The sequence below is a fragment of the Pyxicephalus adspersus genome, chromosome 3 (genome assembly GCF_032062135.1).
Source record: "Pyxicephalus adspersus chromosome 3, UCB_Pads_2.0, whole genome shotgun sequence".
Taxonomy (NCBI): domain Eukaryota; kingdom Metazoa; phylum Chordata; class Amphibia; order Anura; family Pyxicephalidae; genus Pyxicephalus; species Pyxicephalus adspersus.
The window spans coordinates 4,882,920-4,901,794 of NC_092860.1; the positions used below are offsets into that span (position 1 = coordinate 4,882,920).

Genomic DNA, 18,875 nt, shown 5'->3' on the forward strand with positions numbered 1-18,875 from the left:
GAGATGAAGATAGACTTTACTGAGCGTTTTGGTGGATAGAAGTCTAGGAAATATTGTGGGAGACTATCACCCTTCCTTCCATATGAGTTAATTCGTCATGCCCTAAAAATTAAATATGATAAAAGGCAGAAAAGAGAAAGATGGGGTATTAAGGCAAAATTAGGATTGTATTGAGCATCAAACAAATCATACAATCAATCATCATATTCATATACATAGAACATTGGTTAGAAAAATTCATTATGGGGATGGTGCCAGTCAACTATAAAAAAAATAGCTAAGTGCGTCTAGTATGCAGAAAATCGCCTCAACCGACACGTTTCGCCGATTGGCTTCTTCATGGGATGTGCTGAGAACGTAACATAGAGTTTGTTGGTAAAGAATGTGATCAAATGAATCTATGAGAGGTTGGTGCATGGATGTCCATAGAGAATGCTTAGACAGGGTAGAAGTCATATGAGCCACAGTGTCATATGGATACATGAGGCTAACAGGCATGATCTGTGCAAATTCCCTGAAGAAGCCTATCGGCGAAACGCGTTGTATTTGAAACAGTTTTCTGCATGCTAGACGCACACAGCTTTTTTTGTATAGTTGACAGGCACAATCCCCATAATGGATTATATGGGTTTTTATATGTATACCAATATGAATCTCAATGATGATTGATTGTATGATTTGCTTGATGCTCAATACAATCTTAATTTTGCCTTGAACCCCGGCTTTCTTTTTTTTTTCCTTTTATGGGTAGAAGTCTATTTGGATACTTCTGATAATGTAGAGTTTTGCAATTATGTAGGAAGTGATTGGAATACATGAGCTATATCAATGTCTATAAATGAACATCAGCAGAAACATCAGGTGAGGTCTGAAGGTAGGAGGTAGGTGGGGGTGTAAAAGAAAAAAGGAGATTAGGGTGGAAGGTAGGTGAAGGGGAGGGTAAGGGTTGTACCGAGGAAAAGGTAGAAAAGGCAGCAGAGCTGAGTTAGTTCACAGTTTATGAAAGGGAGGGCTCATTATTATTGTTATTATTAATATTATTATTATTATTAATAAGCAGGATTTATATAGCGCCAACATATAATGCAGCACTGTACATTACATAGGGGTTGTAAATGACAGACGAATACAGACAGTGACACAGGAGGAGGAGAGGACCCTGCCCCGAAGAGCTTACAATCTAAGAGGTGGGGGAAGTAACACACAATAGGAGGAGGATATGGAATGGTGGGAAGTAGTGAGGGTTTCGGAGACAGAAGAAGATGGGTAGGTGAGGTTGAAGCATTAGGTTTTGAGGGCTCTTTGAAATGAGCAGAAAGTAGGAGCAAGCCGAATAGGACGAGGAGACCATTCCAGAGAGTCGGGGCAGCTCTAGAAAAGTCTTGGAGCCGTGCATATGATGAGGTTATGAGTGAGGAAGTCATTAGTAGGTCATTGAAGGAGCAGAGAGAGCGGCTAGGGGAGTATTTTATTACCAGATCAGAAAGGTAAGTGGGACAAGAACTGTGGAACTTTTGCCTTCTATATGACCGGTGCAGGAGGTTTGGTGTATTAGATAGAGCAGGCAAGGTGGAGAAATAGAAAAAGGAAGAGGTGTAGGGAGAAGGAGGGCTTTTTTTCCCCTCTGCCTAGCTGTCATCTTTTAATATTCTTTTCTATGTTCTGCTGACAGGAGTGACATTCCCATCGGGTGAAATACAACAGCAGCTACTGAACTCCCTATATAAAGAGGCCGGAATCCCAACCAGCGAGGTGGAATATGTGGAGGCCCATGGTACAGGTACTAAGGTAATGTCCTCAGTAATAAAGGATTTATACAAACACAAAATCAACACCGTCATTCTTTTATACCAAACTATACCCTAATGGAGTCTGGTTGCATTTGTCAGAAAAGGTTTATTATACGTATGCTATTGCAAAAAAGGTTTATTATACGTATGCAAAAGTATTGGAGGGATCTCCAATTTCCTGGTTCAGTGACACCGGTCACCAAGGCACAGAATCTCCCCAGCAGTGACTCATGCAAAAGAAAAACTCATTTGTAGAGAATTTCAAATGGCTGAAGTTTAATTTGCTTTCCTGGTTCCCCTCCCTCCATTCCCATGAACATGCTCAGTTTTTTATATTTTTATTGTATAGTTTGTTTTTGATTAATGTCATAGACACAGATCATGTATTCTATTGCTGCATAGACAGGATATTAATTCTTTGCATAATGTCTTCATCCGCAGGTTGGTGACCCTCAGGAAGTAAATGGGATCGTCGGTGTGTTCTGTAAATCAGAACGAGAGCCGTTATTATTAGGATCTACCAAATCCAATATGGGTCATCCAGAGCCAGCATCTGGCCTTGCTGCACTGGCAAAGGTAAGATTTATATATACGGGTCCTGTGTTGTCACACTTTCATTTGTACTTTCTTTATGGATCACAAAACTAACTGGTTGCAATTGTGAATTTGTAGTAAGGAAGACAATTCACATTCATGCAGGACCACCATCGGAAATTTCTGGGCTCCATACTAGATACATTTATTGGGCACCCCTGGCCAATGTCCAGCATTGAAAAAGTCTTCTGATCAAGGCCCGGGACAGAAATACCGAGAGTACCCTACTAATGGTGGCTCTGCGTCTTTGTATTTCAGTTGATTCCCTGGGGTTCTGCTTTAATAGGAGGATGCAAAGTGCAATGACTTTGCTTCAAGTTTTTACAACTCTACACTCAGTAATTGTACTTTGCATGTCCTCAGGGCAGCAGCTGCACCTTCAGGTGATAAAACCCAATGACCGCTTCCTACTTTTGTAGCTAGGGAAACTGATCTGACATCTCATTGTAATGGGAACAATATCATTGTTTACTTTCTTCAACTGCTGTTGTAGCTACTACATGATTGGTCATGCTGGGCTCTGCATGATCATGGAAAAAGTCAGGATTGCCAAGTATTGGAAGTAAACTCTCATGCTGGTTACAAGTCTGAATTTCATTTCCTAGTCCAGGGGAATTTAAATCAATGAAATTGTACGAAATTGTACGAAATTGCACGCTTCATGCAATCCTCAGACAAACAATTGCTCATAGGGCAAGCTAGGACTGGATTAGTGTCTGGTGCTAGGGATGACAGGTTAGGAGGCCAAAGCAGCCACCCCCAAACCCTCTGCGTGAAATCAGGCTTATATTACTAAGATTTAAATGGATACTCTGGGAGAATTGTTTACATTGCACCACACCTCAATACTCACATACCGAAGGGTTTTCTTTTCCCAACAGGGAAAATTTGCATGAGTTTTATTGGTGCCAAATATCAACAGTAACAAATTGATATGTGCAGAGAAACGGGACTTTAATTGCATATATAAAACTCCCAAAACATTTTTTTGGTACATCATATTAAAAAGTAAAGTAGGGGACATTGATTTTTTGCAGTGCCCCAGAATGGGAACCATATGTGTCCCTATATTACTATATACTGACATACATCCACTTCTTCATAAAAGTATCAACACAAATACATAGTTGAAATATTATAGCAAGTCTCACAAGAAGTGTCAGTGTATCATCGACGTGCTTCGTGGTGTAACACCACTTCTTCAGGGTGAGGCTGAATGAGACAAGTAAATATAATGATACGGCATAAAATCAAATTCTAGTATCACCTTCCAAGCAGGTTCACACAGGAAAGGAGCACAGAAGGGCGATGATTGCCAATAAACAGGAAGCAGCAACCAAATGGTGAGACCAGAAGAGTTTAAGTCTGCCTGGGATAGATGTAACAATCCTCCATAAGATGTCCCGTGGGTTCTGCCCTCTTAGAAGCAGGCATATATGACGTTAAAGTCCGGTTTCTCTGCACATATCAATTTTGTCTACATTTGGGATGTGGGCATTTAATGTAATATATTGAATGTTTGCCAACCAGTGAACCCTATATTTGTATGTAAAATCAACAGTAACAACATAATATATGGTAGAAAAACAATTTGTTGCAATTTATTATACAATATTATAAAAAACGTATCACAAAACGATAAATGCTTGCAAAATGCAAATAATGACGATTTCAGTAATCGCATGATTTGTAATGATACACAATAACTTTTACAGTCCTTGGATAGAATAAAATCATTTAGTATATAGCAGGGTCGGCAAACTCCGGCCTTTAGGCCAGATATGGCCTAGCCGGTAGTTCGTTCCGGCTTAACGCCCCCTGGCCGATCTGGCCTAATGCCGGCCGGCAACCCGCAGCCCTGGAGACGGATCTGCCAGGGGGTGTTAGGAACTACCAGAGCTCCTGTGCCGCCTCCTTGCTGTTGTTCCTCTATTTACCTCGGTCGACGTTGATATGCTGCCGGCTCGGTAAATCGGGAAGGCTTTCTGAAGGAAAATCCCTTTCCTCCACATTGCATACAGAGGAGAGGGATTTTACTTTAGGGGGTGTTCCCTGGTGGTTGGCAGAGCTATTAGGGCGGAAGTCAGAATCAGGCCTAGTGTGCTCCCGTTGACCCCTGAGTTGGCCTAGAGGCCATAAAGGTTTGCCTACCCGTGGTATATAGATTACTAAGAAACATTCATTATCTGCGGTGAGGCATAGCGTTCTCCAATGGGCCCAACTACAGTCCTAAGCTGTCCCATTGGAAAGGCTGGGACCCTTTTTTGCACATGGCTGCAGCAGATCGCAATAAGGATCCTAAAACTTGACGCTTTTGGCCGTGTGGTTGTTGCCGGAAGATTTGTGCTGCAGCCGTGTGCAAAAACTTTTGTCCTCAGTGCGGTTTGCCTCTTCGTACAGCGGCAGTTTGCTGTCAGCTGAAGGGCCTTAAATATTGAACATCTGCAGCAATGCACTTTTATTTTATTTACTTGTAAAGAACTCGTACTATATAAATTGTTATTATGCAAAGTTTTGAAAATAGGAAAACTCTTAGTGAGCTGCGTAAGCAAAATTTGTATTTCTTTAAAGATTTTTTTTTTGGTCTATTTAGAATAGTTTAGTTTATTAAATATAGTGTTTGTTGCCTTTTTTCTTTTTGTTTCATTTTTTTATTGTAATAAGGGGACATGGATGGCAAAAAGAAGCTTCCATAACACTCAGTGAACAATTTAAAACCCATTACACCTCTAAAACCCCTTCATTTTGCCCTCCCCAATGTCTTTTTCCAATGGAAGAAATAAAATCCTAAATTTCATTTGTCCCTATTGTTAACAATCAAACTGAAAATGAGTGTCCAAAATTGATGTCTGTGATGGTTCCATTTACTCATGTCATGGTGGGATAGGAAGGCCGCAGTGGATATTAAGATGAGAGAACTCAAGTGCATACAAATATACAAAAGTCTTTCATTCTACAATTCCATAGGTCATTCTGTCCCTGGAGCACGGAGTGTGGGCCCCTAATCTTCACTATAACAACCCCAACCCGGACATCCCGGCATTGCAAGATGGCAGAATCCAAGTGGTATCCAAGCCCATCCCAGTAAAAGGCGGCATTGTTGGCATCAACTCTTTTGGCTTTGGTGGCTCCAATGTTCATGTGATCCTAAGACCCAACCAGAAGAAACTTTCCTCTACTGAAGCGTCTCTGCCCCGTCTGGTCCAGGTATGCGGGAGGACCCAAGAAGCCGTGGAGGCTCTGATAGAGAAGAGCAGGAACCTTAGTTCCAATACCACCCTGATGAACCTATTAAACAATATCTCTGGAATGCCATCCTCCGCCATGCCATATAGAGGTTACACGCTTGTCGGAACAGAGAGTGATGTAAAAGAGATCCAACAGTCCCAGGCAGCTGGCAGACCTCTTTGGTACATTTGTTCAGGTAAATGAAATGAATTCAATTTTATTTCTTTTTTGAATAGTACAGCATTAGTAATGGTGGGTTTTATTGCCTTCTGGGCACCACTATGGACATACACCTTGTTTATGCTAGATGTTTTAGAGGAAAAAACCTAAATTTAATAGAAAATAAATGGGAAATGGGATCAGATTTGGGGATACACTAAACCTGTATGTCTCAACAAGGGTTCCCTGGAACCCCATGGATCCTCCAGAGGTTGCTGGGGGTTCCTTGAGCGAGTTTGTGACTCTCAGGTCAGTTTAGGTGACACCAATGATCTTTTTTGGTATCTGTAAGGGTGACATTCTTCCCAATGACCAGCATTATAGGAGGAATTCTACCCAATGATCACCATGCTATAACTATTAACACAAATGAACTTTTTTAGCGTTAAGGCTGGCAACCATCCAAATGTAAGAGATATTCTTCCCAATGATCACCCTACCAATGTTCTGTGATACAATAGTCTTATATTTCAAGGGTTACCCCATATTAAAAAGTTGCACTAAACACAGTAGTGTAATTTAGAGGTAGGCATTAAATATCCTACATGTCACAAACATTGAGCGCCCCAACACACTAAAACTAAAACCTAAACGTAAGTAGAGAAAGAGTGAGGCTTTTTTGGCTAGTTTAGAGTTACTGATAAAACATAAAGTTTATTAATACACAAGAAAAATCATAGCTTGTTGCACAATTCTCCAATACCCTGAGGAAGCCAATTAGGCGAAACGCGTCGGAATGGAGACCCATTTGAGGGTCTTGATTACTTCAAACTAATCAATAACGGAGTAATGTTAAGCCTAGCATATGTGCAACCCGAACCTCTTTGCTAATGGATAATACCGTAACTTTGCTCTTAAACATCTTCCATATGATTTTTCTGTTGTATTAATAATCTTATGTTTTTATCAGTACTAGCCAAAAAAAACTTACTTTTTCTCTTCTTTCCTCAATTAAAAGTGTACAAACTCAGTCCGGTCTCCAGTGTTCACTTGCCTTGGTGCAGAAGAAAGCCATTGTGATGTAGATCACATACATAAATGTATATAAGTAAGTCTATGGTCACCTTGATTACATTTTGCTTTCACATTCATTGCTTATAGGAATGGGAACACAATGGAAAGGGATGGGCCATAGTCTTATGAACCTGGACATGTTTCGTCAGTCCATCTTGAGGTCCGATGAAGCCCTGAAGGGAACCGGGCTGAAGGTATCGGAGCTTCTTATCAATGCTGATGACAGCACTTTTGAGGACACCGTTCATGCTTTTGTTGGTCTTGCCGCCATTCAGGTAATGTCCAAAATACAACTCATCTTAGCGAACCCTTGTTGGTGGTGATTCCGGCCACTGGTGACATCCATTTCCATTTCCCTTGCAGATTGCTCAGATCGACATGCTAAAAGCCATGAAACTGGAGCCCGATGGAATTGTTGGGCACTCTGTCGGAGAATTAGCTTGCGGCTATGCAGATAACTCGCTCACCCATGCTGAAGCCATTCTTGCTGCTTACTGGAGGGGGAGAAGCATTAAAGAAGCAAAGTTACCGCCGGGTGGAATGGCTGCTGTGGGTGAGTCACATTGATATCCTGCCAATGAAATGCTCCATGGAGTTCAGGTTTTGCCACACACATTAGTTGGTTATTTAGTACCAATCAAGCAGTTTGAAAGCTTGCAACAGCTCCACGGAGAGATATCAAGTGGAAAGTTGGTTTCCAGAGCTTTTGAAATTGTTTGACAATTGTAAAACTTCTGGAACTTGGCCACTAACCCCATATAAGCTTGCTAGTCACTCTGTTTCAACACCCTAGACCAGTGTTTCTCAACCATGGTTCTGTGGAAGGAACCTTAGGGTTCCTCCAGAGGTTGCCAGGGGTTCCATAAGCAATAGGCATTTCAGGTCAGTGATCATTTTGGCTATCTGTAAGGGCGAGAAACTCTTCCCACTCATCAAGCTAATGGATATAAGAATTATAACAGGGGTTCCGTAAAGACCTGAAAGTTAATTTAACGGTTTCCCCATGTTGGAAAGCTCGACAAACATTGCCCTAGACAATAATAAGGAATTGTCCTCTCCTTTGAAGCTTGATCAGCCTCCACTTTACTGGCATTGCTTTCCACAAGCTCTCGGTGGGTTTACGTGAGCATTTGTGCCCATTAAGACAAAAGACCATTTGTAAGTTTCAGGAACCGATGTTAGAAGACCTGGCACTAAGATGGCATTCCAATCCCAGGCAAAGAACTTTAACAGGATTGAGGTCAGGCATTGCAAGACAAGCACACTAAGCACTTTGCATTTTGGATAAGGTGGCAATATCGTCATTAAAGTTGCATTTGAGTCTTGTGAAATGTAATTAATGTTTGGCAAGTTATATTGCACTTGTTAGTAAATGATTCTGCATGATCTTACCAGCAGTTGCCAGGCAGGTAATCATTGCATCATGGCTTTTATTTGTTCTCTGTAGGTTTGACTTGGGAGGAATGTAAAGTTCAGTGCCCACAGGGAGTGGTACCAGCTTGCCATAATTCTGAGGACACGGTCACCATATCTGGCCCCCAGGTAACGATCCGGTTTTTCTTTAGGCCATTTCAGTATTATCACATTTATGAAGTGTTATTCAGAAGTCTATTGCATCATTTTCTTAAAATTGACCTTTCAGTAACTTTTTATGTCATTCAAAAAATTCAGACATGTCACAATATGCAGCAACAGCATATATTTTAGAAAAGTTTTATCATTTATTGGCGTCCTTGATCTCCAGTTCAGTGACATTGTTAAGGATGAGAATTTGTTCTATTTCCTTAGTCCCTGTTCACCCCCCTTTCCTTTTCATGATCTGACTGCAACATTTTAGGTTTTGCCAAGTCGTAAAACGAAAGACTGTTGCAGGGGCTGATTTTTGTCAGACATATTTCAACACAGTTATGGCTCTTCCAGAACTCTGCTTCCCCGGGGGACCGCTAACTGCTGGTAGGGGCAACCAGGTTTAAACACAGCTACAACTGCGGTGCAAGTCCTAAACGGCAACAGCACAGTCAAAAGCAGCCCGTCACTTCGGCAGGGCTTAGCCGTGTCACAATCTGCAGAGGCCGCCAGAGCTAGTGACCCTGGATGATGCCTGAGCAAAGATAGCTGCAACTTTCTAGATAGAAATGCAGCTGAGCTCATTGACCTCCAAGACTGGATACACTTTCAACAGTGAAGCTTGGTGATCCAGCAAACCTGGAATGGATTTCTTCAGTCATTTGCTATTTGCAAGCAAATATTTTGAATCCTGGACAAGATCATTTCCAGGTTTGCTGGATTACCCAGCTACACTGATAGAAGTGTATCCTCTCCAGCCCAAAAAAATCTACTTACCTTCAATCCCGCGCAGCAGTCGATTGGTCCAGAGGTGTCTTCCATCGGGTCCTGCGTTGTCCTGGCATCCGTCTTCCTACCGGCACTAAAGCCGCGCCACCATCTTCTCCTCTTCTTCTGGGTTCTTTTTCCTACATCACCCGACCCAGGCTTAAGATCGGGTGACCTAGTTTGTAAAAAAAACTTGAAACGTGAAAACATGAAAAGGCTCCTTCTGTGCATGGCTGAGACTCTCGGGCATGTACAGAATGCGCACCCAAGAGCCTCCGGGGATGCGTGACGTTGGTATCCCAGGAGGCTTTGTGCTCCCATTCATTCTTGACCGCCTAGGCGATCGAGAATTCGGGGATGGTGCAGCACCCTTTAAAAAAAAGCGTGTTGCAGAATTTTTACCTTACTTGAAAGGGTTGTCTACCTATGTAAAGTGAAATTTCTGAGTTTAGGTCTGCTTTAAGTATACAGTATAGAGAAGGTTGCAAACAGACAGTTCAGTTTTATTGCAGAAGAATCATTGCCTGTCCCATCTGCAATAACAAAGCAGCCTGCTCACATTTTTTTAGTTTTGCTTTAATAAAAAAATATCTGACTGTTCTGTGTTTTTCTGTGCTATAGGATTCTGTGCGAGACTTTGTTGCAAAACTAAAGCAGGATGGAGTGTTTGCCAAGGAGGTGCAGAGTGCCGGAGTTGCCTTTCACTCCTATTACATGGCGTCTATTGCTCCGTCGCTTCTCAGTGCTCTTAAGAAGGTAAGTGGTCCGGTCTATCCGTCGGCTTCTGTGGACACCCCTCACATAGAATATAATGAATGACAATCCTATCAGGGTCACCACTGATTTGTAATCTTATTTGTGTTCCTTAGGTCATCACTGTGCCTAAGAGACGATCTCACCGCTGGGTCAGCACCTCCATCCCCGAGGCTCAGTGGCAGAGCGACCTTGCACAGTTCTCATCAGCAGAATACCACGTCAATAATTTAGTGAGCCCGGTCCTATTCCAGGAAGGCTTACAGAGCATCCCTGAAAATGCAGTGGTGGTGGAAATCGCTCCTCATGCCCTTCTTCAGGTAAGATCGATAGGAATCACTTTATTAGCTTTGTTGTCTAGAAATAATTTGGATGCATGAAAAAAATGTCCAAGGACCGTTCCAGACCCGCTGATGCTGCTCATCCATGGTCTCATTCAAATGGGTATGACTGTGGTGGATCTCGGCACGGTTCTAGAAAACAAAATGATGCATTAGGCCATGGGCTCCCAATGGAGACCTTTTGTGCAGGTGTGTTGTTAATAAATCTGCTCAGATAAATGCCATGGCAATCCATGGAGTCCATGAAGAGAGGAAGCAGCTGCAGGTGATTAGCAAACAAAGAATGGAAAAATAATAGAGACAGGGTTTCAGTAAAAAATGGCAACCTATTATCATACCCAGCAATAGAGCATCAGTAACCTCCCCCCAGCGACAACCTACTCCCCCATCCCAGGTGTAGAACCCCAGTGCTCACGTCCACAGAGAAGACCCCCATCAGTGCAATAAGTGCCAGTACTACGAAACCAGTATGCAGCCCCCCTCATTGCAGATGCCTCTTAGTGCACACAATTCTCCAATTCAGTGCTGACTTTCACTGCTTCCTCCAGGCGATCTTAAGAAGAAGTTTGAAGTCAACCAACACAATTCTCCCTCTGATGAAGAGAGGACATACTAACAATCTGGAATTTTTCCTTACCAATATCGGAAAGGTCTATTTGAGCGGGTATGAATTTTTTATATTCTGCTGACCTCATCTGTTTCTGTACAGCTCTAACTATCATAGTTTTGATTTGATGGTTCCATTGAGTTGAGTTGGTAATTGGATGTTTTCTTTCTGCAGGATTAACGTTCACTGTAATAATATCTATCCTGCCGTGGAATACCCGGTGCCGGCCGGGACCCCTCTCATCTCTCCTCTCGTCCAATGGGACCACAGCCAGACTTGGGATGTCCCCAAACCCGAAGATTTCCCTGCTGGTTCAGGGGGATCCACATCGACCACGGTCTACAATGTTGGTGAGTGAGGTTGAGGTTCAGATTTGATCCCGCAGTGATTTTTAGTTGATCTTTAGATGTTTGCTATTTTTGTTCTTCAGACTCCTCTTTACCCGTTGTTAAAATATTATTAAAATTAAATATATCATAATTAACGCAGCTGATATTTGGAGGTCCCCAGTGGCCTAGCACGAGTCACGTGATCAATTTGCCCGATTCTCTATATATCTACTCCCCTGTGGCCCCCTTAGTCCTCCTGTGGACTCCCCGGTATTTGGTGTTTGGGTTCCTACTCAAGAGAAATGCTCCATAAATTTGTTTCTGTCCCTGATCTGATCTCTGACAGTCCCATCTAACAAATCTCCATGTCTGTCTCCCCAGTCTCCAGCAACCTCCATAGCATGTTTGCAGTCCCTGATCCCCCGAACCGTCCCTGCAATCTATAAACAACCCTTGTACAACGTCTGTAGTCACTGGCCATCTCTTGCTGCAGGTTCCAAGTCTCTTACAGATTTCTGTAGCATTGCATTTACTGAATATAATGTGTGGCCCTTCAGTGATATCATGGGCTTCACCTGAGGGCCCTTCATTGCTTATCTAGACTTATCTTCCAAGGCTTTTCAGATAGAAGATAACTTTATATACATGCTTGCTTCCAGCAAGACTTTTATGTCTTATAATAACATTTTCCTTTTCTTCTGGCAGATATGAACCCCGAATCCCCAGATATATTTATGAACGGACATTGTATTGACGGTCGTGTTCTGTATCCGGCCACCGGTTATCTGGTTCTGGCATGGAGGACGCTGGCAAGGTCTCTTGGCGTGGTCATGGAGCAGACTCCTGTTATATTCGAAGAGGTCACAATACACAGAGCAACAATCCTTCCTAAAACAGGTGAATATTGGTATATTAAGATGATGTGGTCACAAATAAAAATCCCAATTCCTCCATTTTAAAGTAAAACTATCATAGGAGAAAATATAGAGCCACCATTGCTGTGATGACAAACTAGCTCCAGTACCAAATGGAAGCAAGAACAGATTTTTGGAAATATAGAGAATTGGTAAATTCTTGTTAATTTATTGTATGTAGTCTAGGTTCAGAATGACAGCCAGGCCTCTACACAGGGAGAACGTGCAAACTCCATGCAGATAGTGTCCTGGCGGAGATTTGAACCTGGGAACCAGCGCTGCAAAGGCTGGAGTGCTAACCACTGAGCCACCATGCTATTATAGGATCACATGGGTGCTAGGATCTCTTCCACCAGACCTAGATAATCAATAATTTATTAAATTAAATAAGTGTTCTTTTTTGGACAGTAGTTGGGGACCCAGAAGCTGGTCTCATGGGCTTTATCCATCATTGTTCCTTTATAGATTACAATATGGTTCCAAAACAAGTCTCCGCCAAACTAATTCCTCTGTATATGACAATGTTAACCAGGACATTATATAAAGATAAAAATCCAACAACAACCCAGAACCTGAAAGATGTTTTACCCTTTTTCTAGTTTATCCAAATTAAAAAAAATTAGCATTGGTTACTCTTTATGTTTAATGACAAGGATGGGAAGATGAGAAAGGAAGTGGCTTTTTATGGTAAATGTATATTGGTAATAATGTAAAATCTTTTATTTTAAACAATATGCAAAAGAAGAAATAAATACAAAGTGACATTTATCTCTCCTCCGGGGACAGTCAAGATTGTACATAGGATATAGATATTGAACTTCTTACAAATTATTGAAGACCAATACAGAAAAAACTTGCAAGCTTAGTTTGAATTTTTAATACATAGTTAGTCTCATTCCCGACGCGTTTCACCCGAATGGGCTTCCTCAGGGGACAGGGAGACCTTCAAAATTATAATAAGTCATGTAAGTAGTCTTTTTAAGACTAACCTTCATTGGTGATGTAATTAGTAATATATATTTTGCTAACTTACTTAGGATATGGTCCAAATATCCATAATGTTAAATAAAGTTTACACAATCGGCTTGGCAACTACTATAGTAATAATTCAAATATTCTCCTCTGGGATAAAATCTCTTTCCTCTTAATGATGGGTAGATCACAATTGAAATGATTCTGTATATTTTTGGCCAGGAATATTTTGGATCAGTTGAACTCATAAACTACAAATGCCGGCTTATTTAAAGCAAAGAGTTTGTTAGTTTCCTGCAATGCCGAGGTTGAGATAGCGGCTTTGTTACAATCTCCGGATTTATTCTCAGTTTCCTGGTGGCCGTGGTGCCTTTTTGGCAAGTTACCATCCTCCCCTTGACTAATAACCCAAGCTTTTATATTACAATGACAATTAGTAAGAATTTCTTCTTTCTCCGCAGGCATTGTCCAGCTGGAGGTTCGACTCATGCCGGCATCCAAGCAGTTTGAGGTCTCGGAAAGTGGAAACCTTGCAGCTAGCGGTAGGTGAACATCTAACTTTTCATTACTTTGAAGCACAAATCTGCACTAATGGCATTGAGGGAATCATTGAAAACCTAAAAATATTAAATGTGCCTACAATTTTATTTTTTAGGAAAGATTTCCATCATGGAGGAGAACAGCTTAAGTGAATTCCGCAAACAGCGGGCAGATTCTGTTACTGAGAATGAAGAGAAGGAAGATTTTCTCTTGTCGGATAAAGATGTTTACAAAGAGCTGAGACTGCGAGGATACGACTATGGGCCGACCTTCCAAGGAATTATTGAGTCTAACAGTAGAGGTGAGCTGTTCTTGGTGAAGATTATTTAACGATGTGTTACTGGGTTCTCTGTTGGTGAGATCTATGTGCCCAATTCCTGGGTCTGCATGCCCGCCATGCCCATTATAAAGGGTATCTCCTCTGGGCTTCTGTTTTAATTTATATAATGCTCAATGTCAAAGGAACAGAACCAGGAACTATGGCAGAAAGATCTCACTGATGGAATATATAAGATGTATAGGCAACCCGAAGCAGCCCACTAAACTCAGGTAGACTAACCGATGGTCAGCCCCCACATTGGTGAAGTTTCCAATACAAGTTGCCTCTCATGTGCCACACTTTGACTTCTGATAACTCTTCAAGACTTCAGGAGGAAGATTTCCCTGCCGTACTGTATCCAGCCCATTTTGAACGTGTTCTCACCCATCTGGTTGTGTTTTTACCCCTTCTGTTGTATTATACATCAGCGCTCGCCAACCTTTCCTACCTCACAGACCACTAAATTCATCACTTCAAATCCCGCAGACCATTAATATGAATATAAAAAGATAAATACATTTGTAAAATAATGATCTTCCTAATGGTGCTGACAAGGACTGTGGCGGCTCTGATTCATTGATCAGCTCACGGTTTTGTGAAGTATTACTATTGTTACTATTATCATTAGTTGCATTATCTTTGGGATTACTAAAGAAATGCAAAATATTTGTTTGCTTTGTCTCACTCATTATGAGTTTATTTCATTCTAAGACCAAACAAGAAATGATAGTTATCAAAGTCAAACTATTTGATGCCAATAAATATAACAGTTAAAGAAAATACACAGCTAAGGTCATGCTTACCTAAAAGAGCATCTGAGAAATAAAATAAAACAATGGGATGAGAGTCGGTATTGGCGGAGCGGGGTGACTGTTGTAATGGTGGAAACAATACTGAAGCGTACGGCTCGGCAATGGTTGCCTCATACAACTTAATACTACACACGGCACGCTGCGTCTCCATTGTTTTTCTGTCTCTAGTACGGTTTGTGAATTTAGTGCAATATAAAGGCAAATAAAAATTGCAAATAATGTCCAAATTTTTTCGTGGACTGGTTGGCCACCACTGATCTATACAATGTAAAATGAATCGAGTCACATGTTCTTGTGCTGAGTACTTCTTTTTGTTTCTATTATTAATATAAAACATAAAAATTGCAAATAATGTCCAAATGATAAAAGTTTCATTAAATCACCTTGAGCGTTTGCTGTACAACTTGTCATTCTGCATCACCAACTAAGATCATCTAGTGAAATGGAATGGAGAAATGGATTTACTATAATGGATAGTACCGGAAAAGTAGGAAGTATTGCTGATATTTCATGAATATTTCATTAAAAAAATGACCAGAGTTGGACTTTAATTTTATGACAAAGTTATGAGTGAATCAAAAATCCTACTTACAAGTTCCTTAATGAATTGTATAAGATAAAGTATTTGGGTCAGATATAAAGCTAATCATTGTATGTTGTCTTAGGGGACAGAGGGAAGTTGCTGTGGACAGGGAACTGGGTGACGTTCCTGGACACCATGCTGCAGATGTTGGTCCTGGGAATCAAAGGTCGCAGTCTGCGTTTACCAACAAGAATCCTGTCTGTACACATTGACCCGACAACACAGGAAGAACAAGTGTGTCCAGGTCCAGATGACAAGAAAGGTAAATGACTTTATTATCTATTAAGTACCCAGAAATATATATTAAATATAAAAAAAGCCAAGGCTACTTTCAAATATCATGTATGGTTTATTGTTCTATTAAAAGGCTCCACTGTATGGAATAATTTTATTTTCTCATCATTGTAGCTGTTCCAGTTGCTGTTAACAGCTGTTTGGAAAGGATTGTATCTGGCGGGGTTCAAATATCCGGACTCCATGCCACCACCGCTCCCCGCCGTCAGCAGCAGCAAACTCCGCCAACCCTGGAGAGCTTTGTCTTCACCCCGTACTTTGAGGAAGATTGTCTGCAAGGAGATAAAGACCTGCATGTACTGCTGGAAAACTGTACAGGTATGTGATGTACAGGGGCAAACATATCCACAAAGGAATATAGTCAGGCCATGGTAAAGTAACAGAAAAAGCACAGATACATTGTACTAGCAGCAGCCTCATGTCCAAATCCCGCACCATTCATGTCAAAGCTTACCCGCCTCTCCCACCTTCCACACATTCCCATTACCCATCGCTATAATGGCCGCCTTACTGATCATAGACAGAATAAGGTTGGTAATCAATGCTACAAGGAAGTGTTGTAACTTTACCTTTATGGAAAGGCCTGAGGTTCCAGGTATACTGGTGGGGCTGGCAAGTGCTTTAGACATATGCAGCCATGTTTTAGGCTACGTACACACGTTCAATAATCGTCGTTGGAAAGGACAATTCTTTCCAACTGCACGATGCATGAATGAGCGCTCTATGGGGAGGCGGGAGAACGACATAGCCGCACCCCGCTGCGCTCTCTCCCCTTCACTTCCATTAAGATCGCTTGTCGTCCATCGCCCATGGATCCGCCAGGACTTTGGTTCGGACGATGAACGACAAGCACTGTACACTGACCAGATTCAGCCCTGAGCTGATTATCGGACGGGAACCATTGCACGTGTGTACCTAGCCTTAAAATTGATGAGATAGTATAAAGCTTTAGGATCAAGCTGATAAATATTCCAGACATTTACCTAGTTGTATCAATTTGTCTTGCAGATAAGATCTGTGAACTGGAATTGAAGGTGGCACAGCATGGGTTAAAACTGGACATTTCTGGAAGCAAATCCGCAGAAAGTGGCCAGAGGAGCATTTCCTCCGACCAGGGTCTTCTAAACGTTCTTACAGAGATTTGTAACCTGGAACTTAATGGCAACCTACATTCTGAGCTTGAACAGACCCTTCTACGGAAGAGCAGCCAACTCCAAGAAGATCCCCTGCTGAATGGGCTGCTTAACTCTTCTAGCCTAAAAACATGTCTGGATACAGTGCTGGAAAATGGCAACGCACAACGCATCAAAATCATTGAGGTAAGTGCCGATATCACTATGATGGAACCCGATATTTCCACTGGGTGTGATGAGTCATTGGGAATGTAATCAGACTAGCACCCATTCATTCCCATGTGTGGGGTACGGGGTAAGCCCTTAATTTATTTATGGAAGCATAGATTATTTGAGTGAGAGGGTAGGAAGTGTGTTTCTATTAAGGAAATTAAGGAAAGCCGTTATCTCAACACTGGCACTGCAGGAAGCTAACAAACTATTTGCTTTTGTACTTTTATTTTTGTAAAATATTTTTCTTTTAACAGTGGTAAACATTAATTCATACAGGGGTAATTAGAAATTGTCATTTAAAAAAATTTAAAATATAATCATCGTTACATTTAATAATAACATTCTGTTAGGCATTGCCAAACCATTACCATTGTACAAAATATGTTCTTATATATCGAAGCTCGCTCACCATCTATAGAAGTGTTATTTTCATGTACTCTCCCCAGATACCATGTGGTGTGACGGAAACAATTGTATTGTTTTATTTTTGTGGGGGTATTAGGTGTGGCAATAAAGCTCCCCCATGTTGTACTTTTTGCATTTCCAAAATATCGGCTAAAAGCATGGTGTAAGAAAAGGTGCAACTCTTCAAATGAGCTCTAAAACTGCAAAAATTTAAATCTCTTACCTTGCTGCTGAAACCACTGCTACTCTTAGAAACCTAAACTCCGAGGTCTTTAAATAAACTTTGTTCCCTCGCTTGATTTGTCAAGGAAATAAACCCATTGACTTTATACATGTTGTATATGAATACGTCAATAGGTCCTTACTACTTACTTACCCACAGTATAAACATTGCACTATAAGGAACAACACCACGAGCTATGTAATGGTTCTCACTAACCGCTGAGGAAGCCCAAGTGGTGAAACGCGTTGGGACCAGAGACCAAGCTATTACTTTATGGTGTAAATTTGTAAATTTGTTCAGAGCCATGCTATACGTACCCCACTGTAACAATCAGGGTGTGAAGTTGAACTAATTGTGAGATTTGCCATTGATGTGTTTGCAATATATAAAGTGTTATCACACCAATTTATTTATGAACGTTATTGCCACAAAAAAAATCTTTTTTTATTTTTTTCTTTACCATTGAGGGGCTGCATGGACACAAAAGAAAGGAATCACCAATATACTATATGTTTGTGCATTACTATCTTGCAAACTTACCCCTTATTTTCCCTGCAGGCCCTCTCAGGAAATGGCCACTTATCTTCCCATGTGCTAAGTCTTCTTAACACCCAGCCCATGCTGCAGGTGGATTACACAGCCACGGACCGGACACTGGAAGTCTTCTCCGAGCTGAGCAGTGACCTGGAAGCTGCCGGAGTGGCTTTGGATCAATGGGATCCACTAGAATCACCACCCAGCAGTTTATTAGGAGCCGACCTTCTAGTGTGTAACAGCTCGGGACATCTGCTAAAGGAACCCAGACGGGTTCTCCCCAATATGGCTGCCGCAGTGAAAGAAGGTGCATTCGTTTTACTGCACACGCTTCTGAAAGGAGATATTCTTGGAGAAACCATAGCTTTTCTGAGAACACAAAATCTTCAGCAGAAAGATGGACTACTCTCCCAGGTAAGATGAAATAAATGAATGCATAAGATGAACATTAAGTCTGCAGGAATTGCTGTCCTTATTACTGCAGCCCCCGTCCAGGTAAAAATGAAGCTTCAATGGGCACCAAAGACACGCAACTTAACTAACACTATGGGCTGGAGAGGATAGACTTTCATCAGTGAAGCCGGGTGATCCAGCAAACCTGGAAAGGATTTCTTAAAAGGCATTTTCTATTTGTTAGCAAATGTTTTCAATCCTGCACCAGATCCATTTCAGGTTTGCTGGAGTGGAGTCACACTCGGGGTTGCTTTAACCTAAAAAAAAAAAA

The 18,875-nt window shown here is 41.4% G+C and overlaps 1 protein-coding gene across 1 annotated transcript in view; it reads left to right on the forward strand.

The window, feature by feature from the left end:
- FASN (fatty acid synthase) overlaps positions 1-18,875 on the forward strand; it is a gene marked incomplete in the record, with an annotated part of 66,339 nt that overhangs the window by 20,257 nt on the left and 27,207 nt on the right. The window contains 17 exon segments of the mRNA XM_072403382.1: positions 1,673-1,788; positions 2,232-2,366; positions 5,352-5,808; positions 6,933-7,120; positions 7,209-7,398; positions 8,293-8,387; positions 9,801-9,935; positions 10,049-10,252; positions 10,822-10,937; positions 11,055-11,230; positions 11,915-12,106; positions 13,557-13,637; positions 13,751-13,936; positions 15,432-15,611; positions 15,758-15,961; positions 16,652-16,962; positions 18,176-18,555. Of these exon segments, the coding sequence (XP_072259483.1) occupies positions 1,673-1,788; positions 2,232-2,366; positions 5,352-5,808; positions 6,933-7,120; positions 7,209-7,398; positions 8,293-8,387; positions 9,801-9,935; positions 10,049-10,252; positions 10,822-10,937; positions 11,055-11,230; positions 11,915-12,106; positions 13,557-13,637; positions 13,751-13,936; positions 15,432-15,611; positions 15,758-15,961; positions 16,652-16,962; positions 18,176-18,555 (3,346 nt within the window).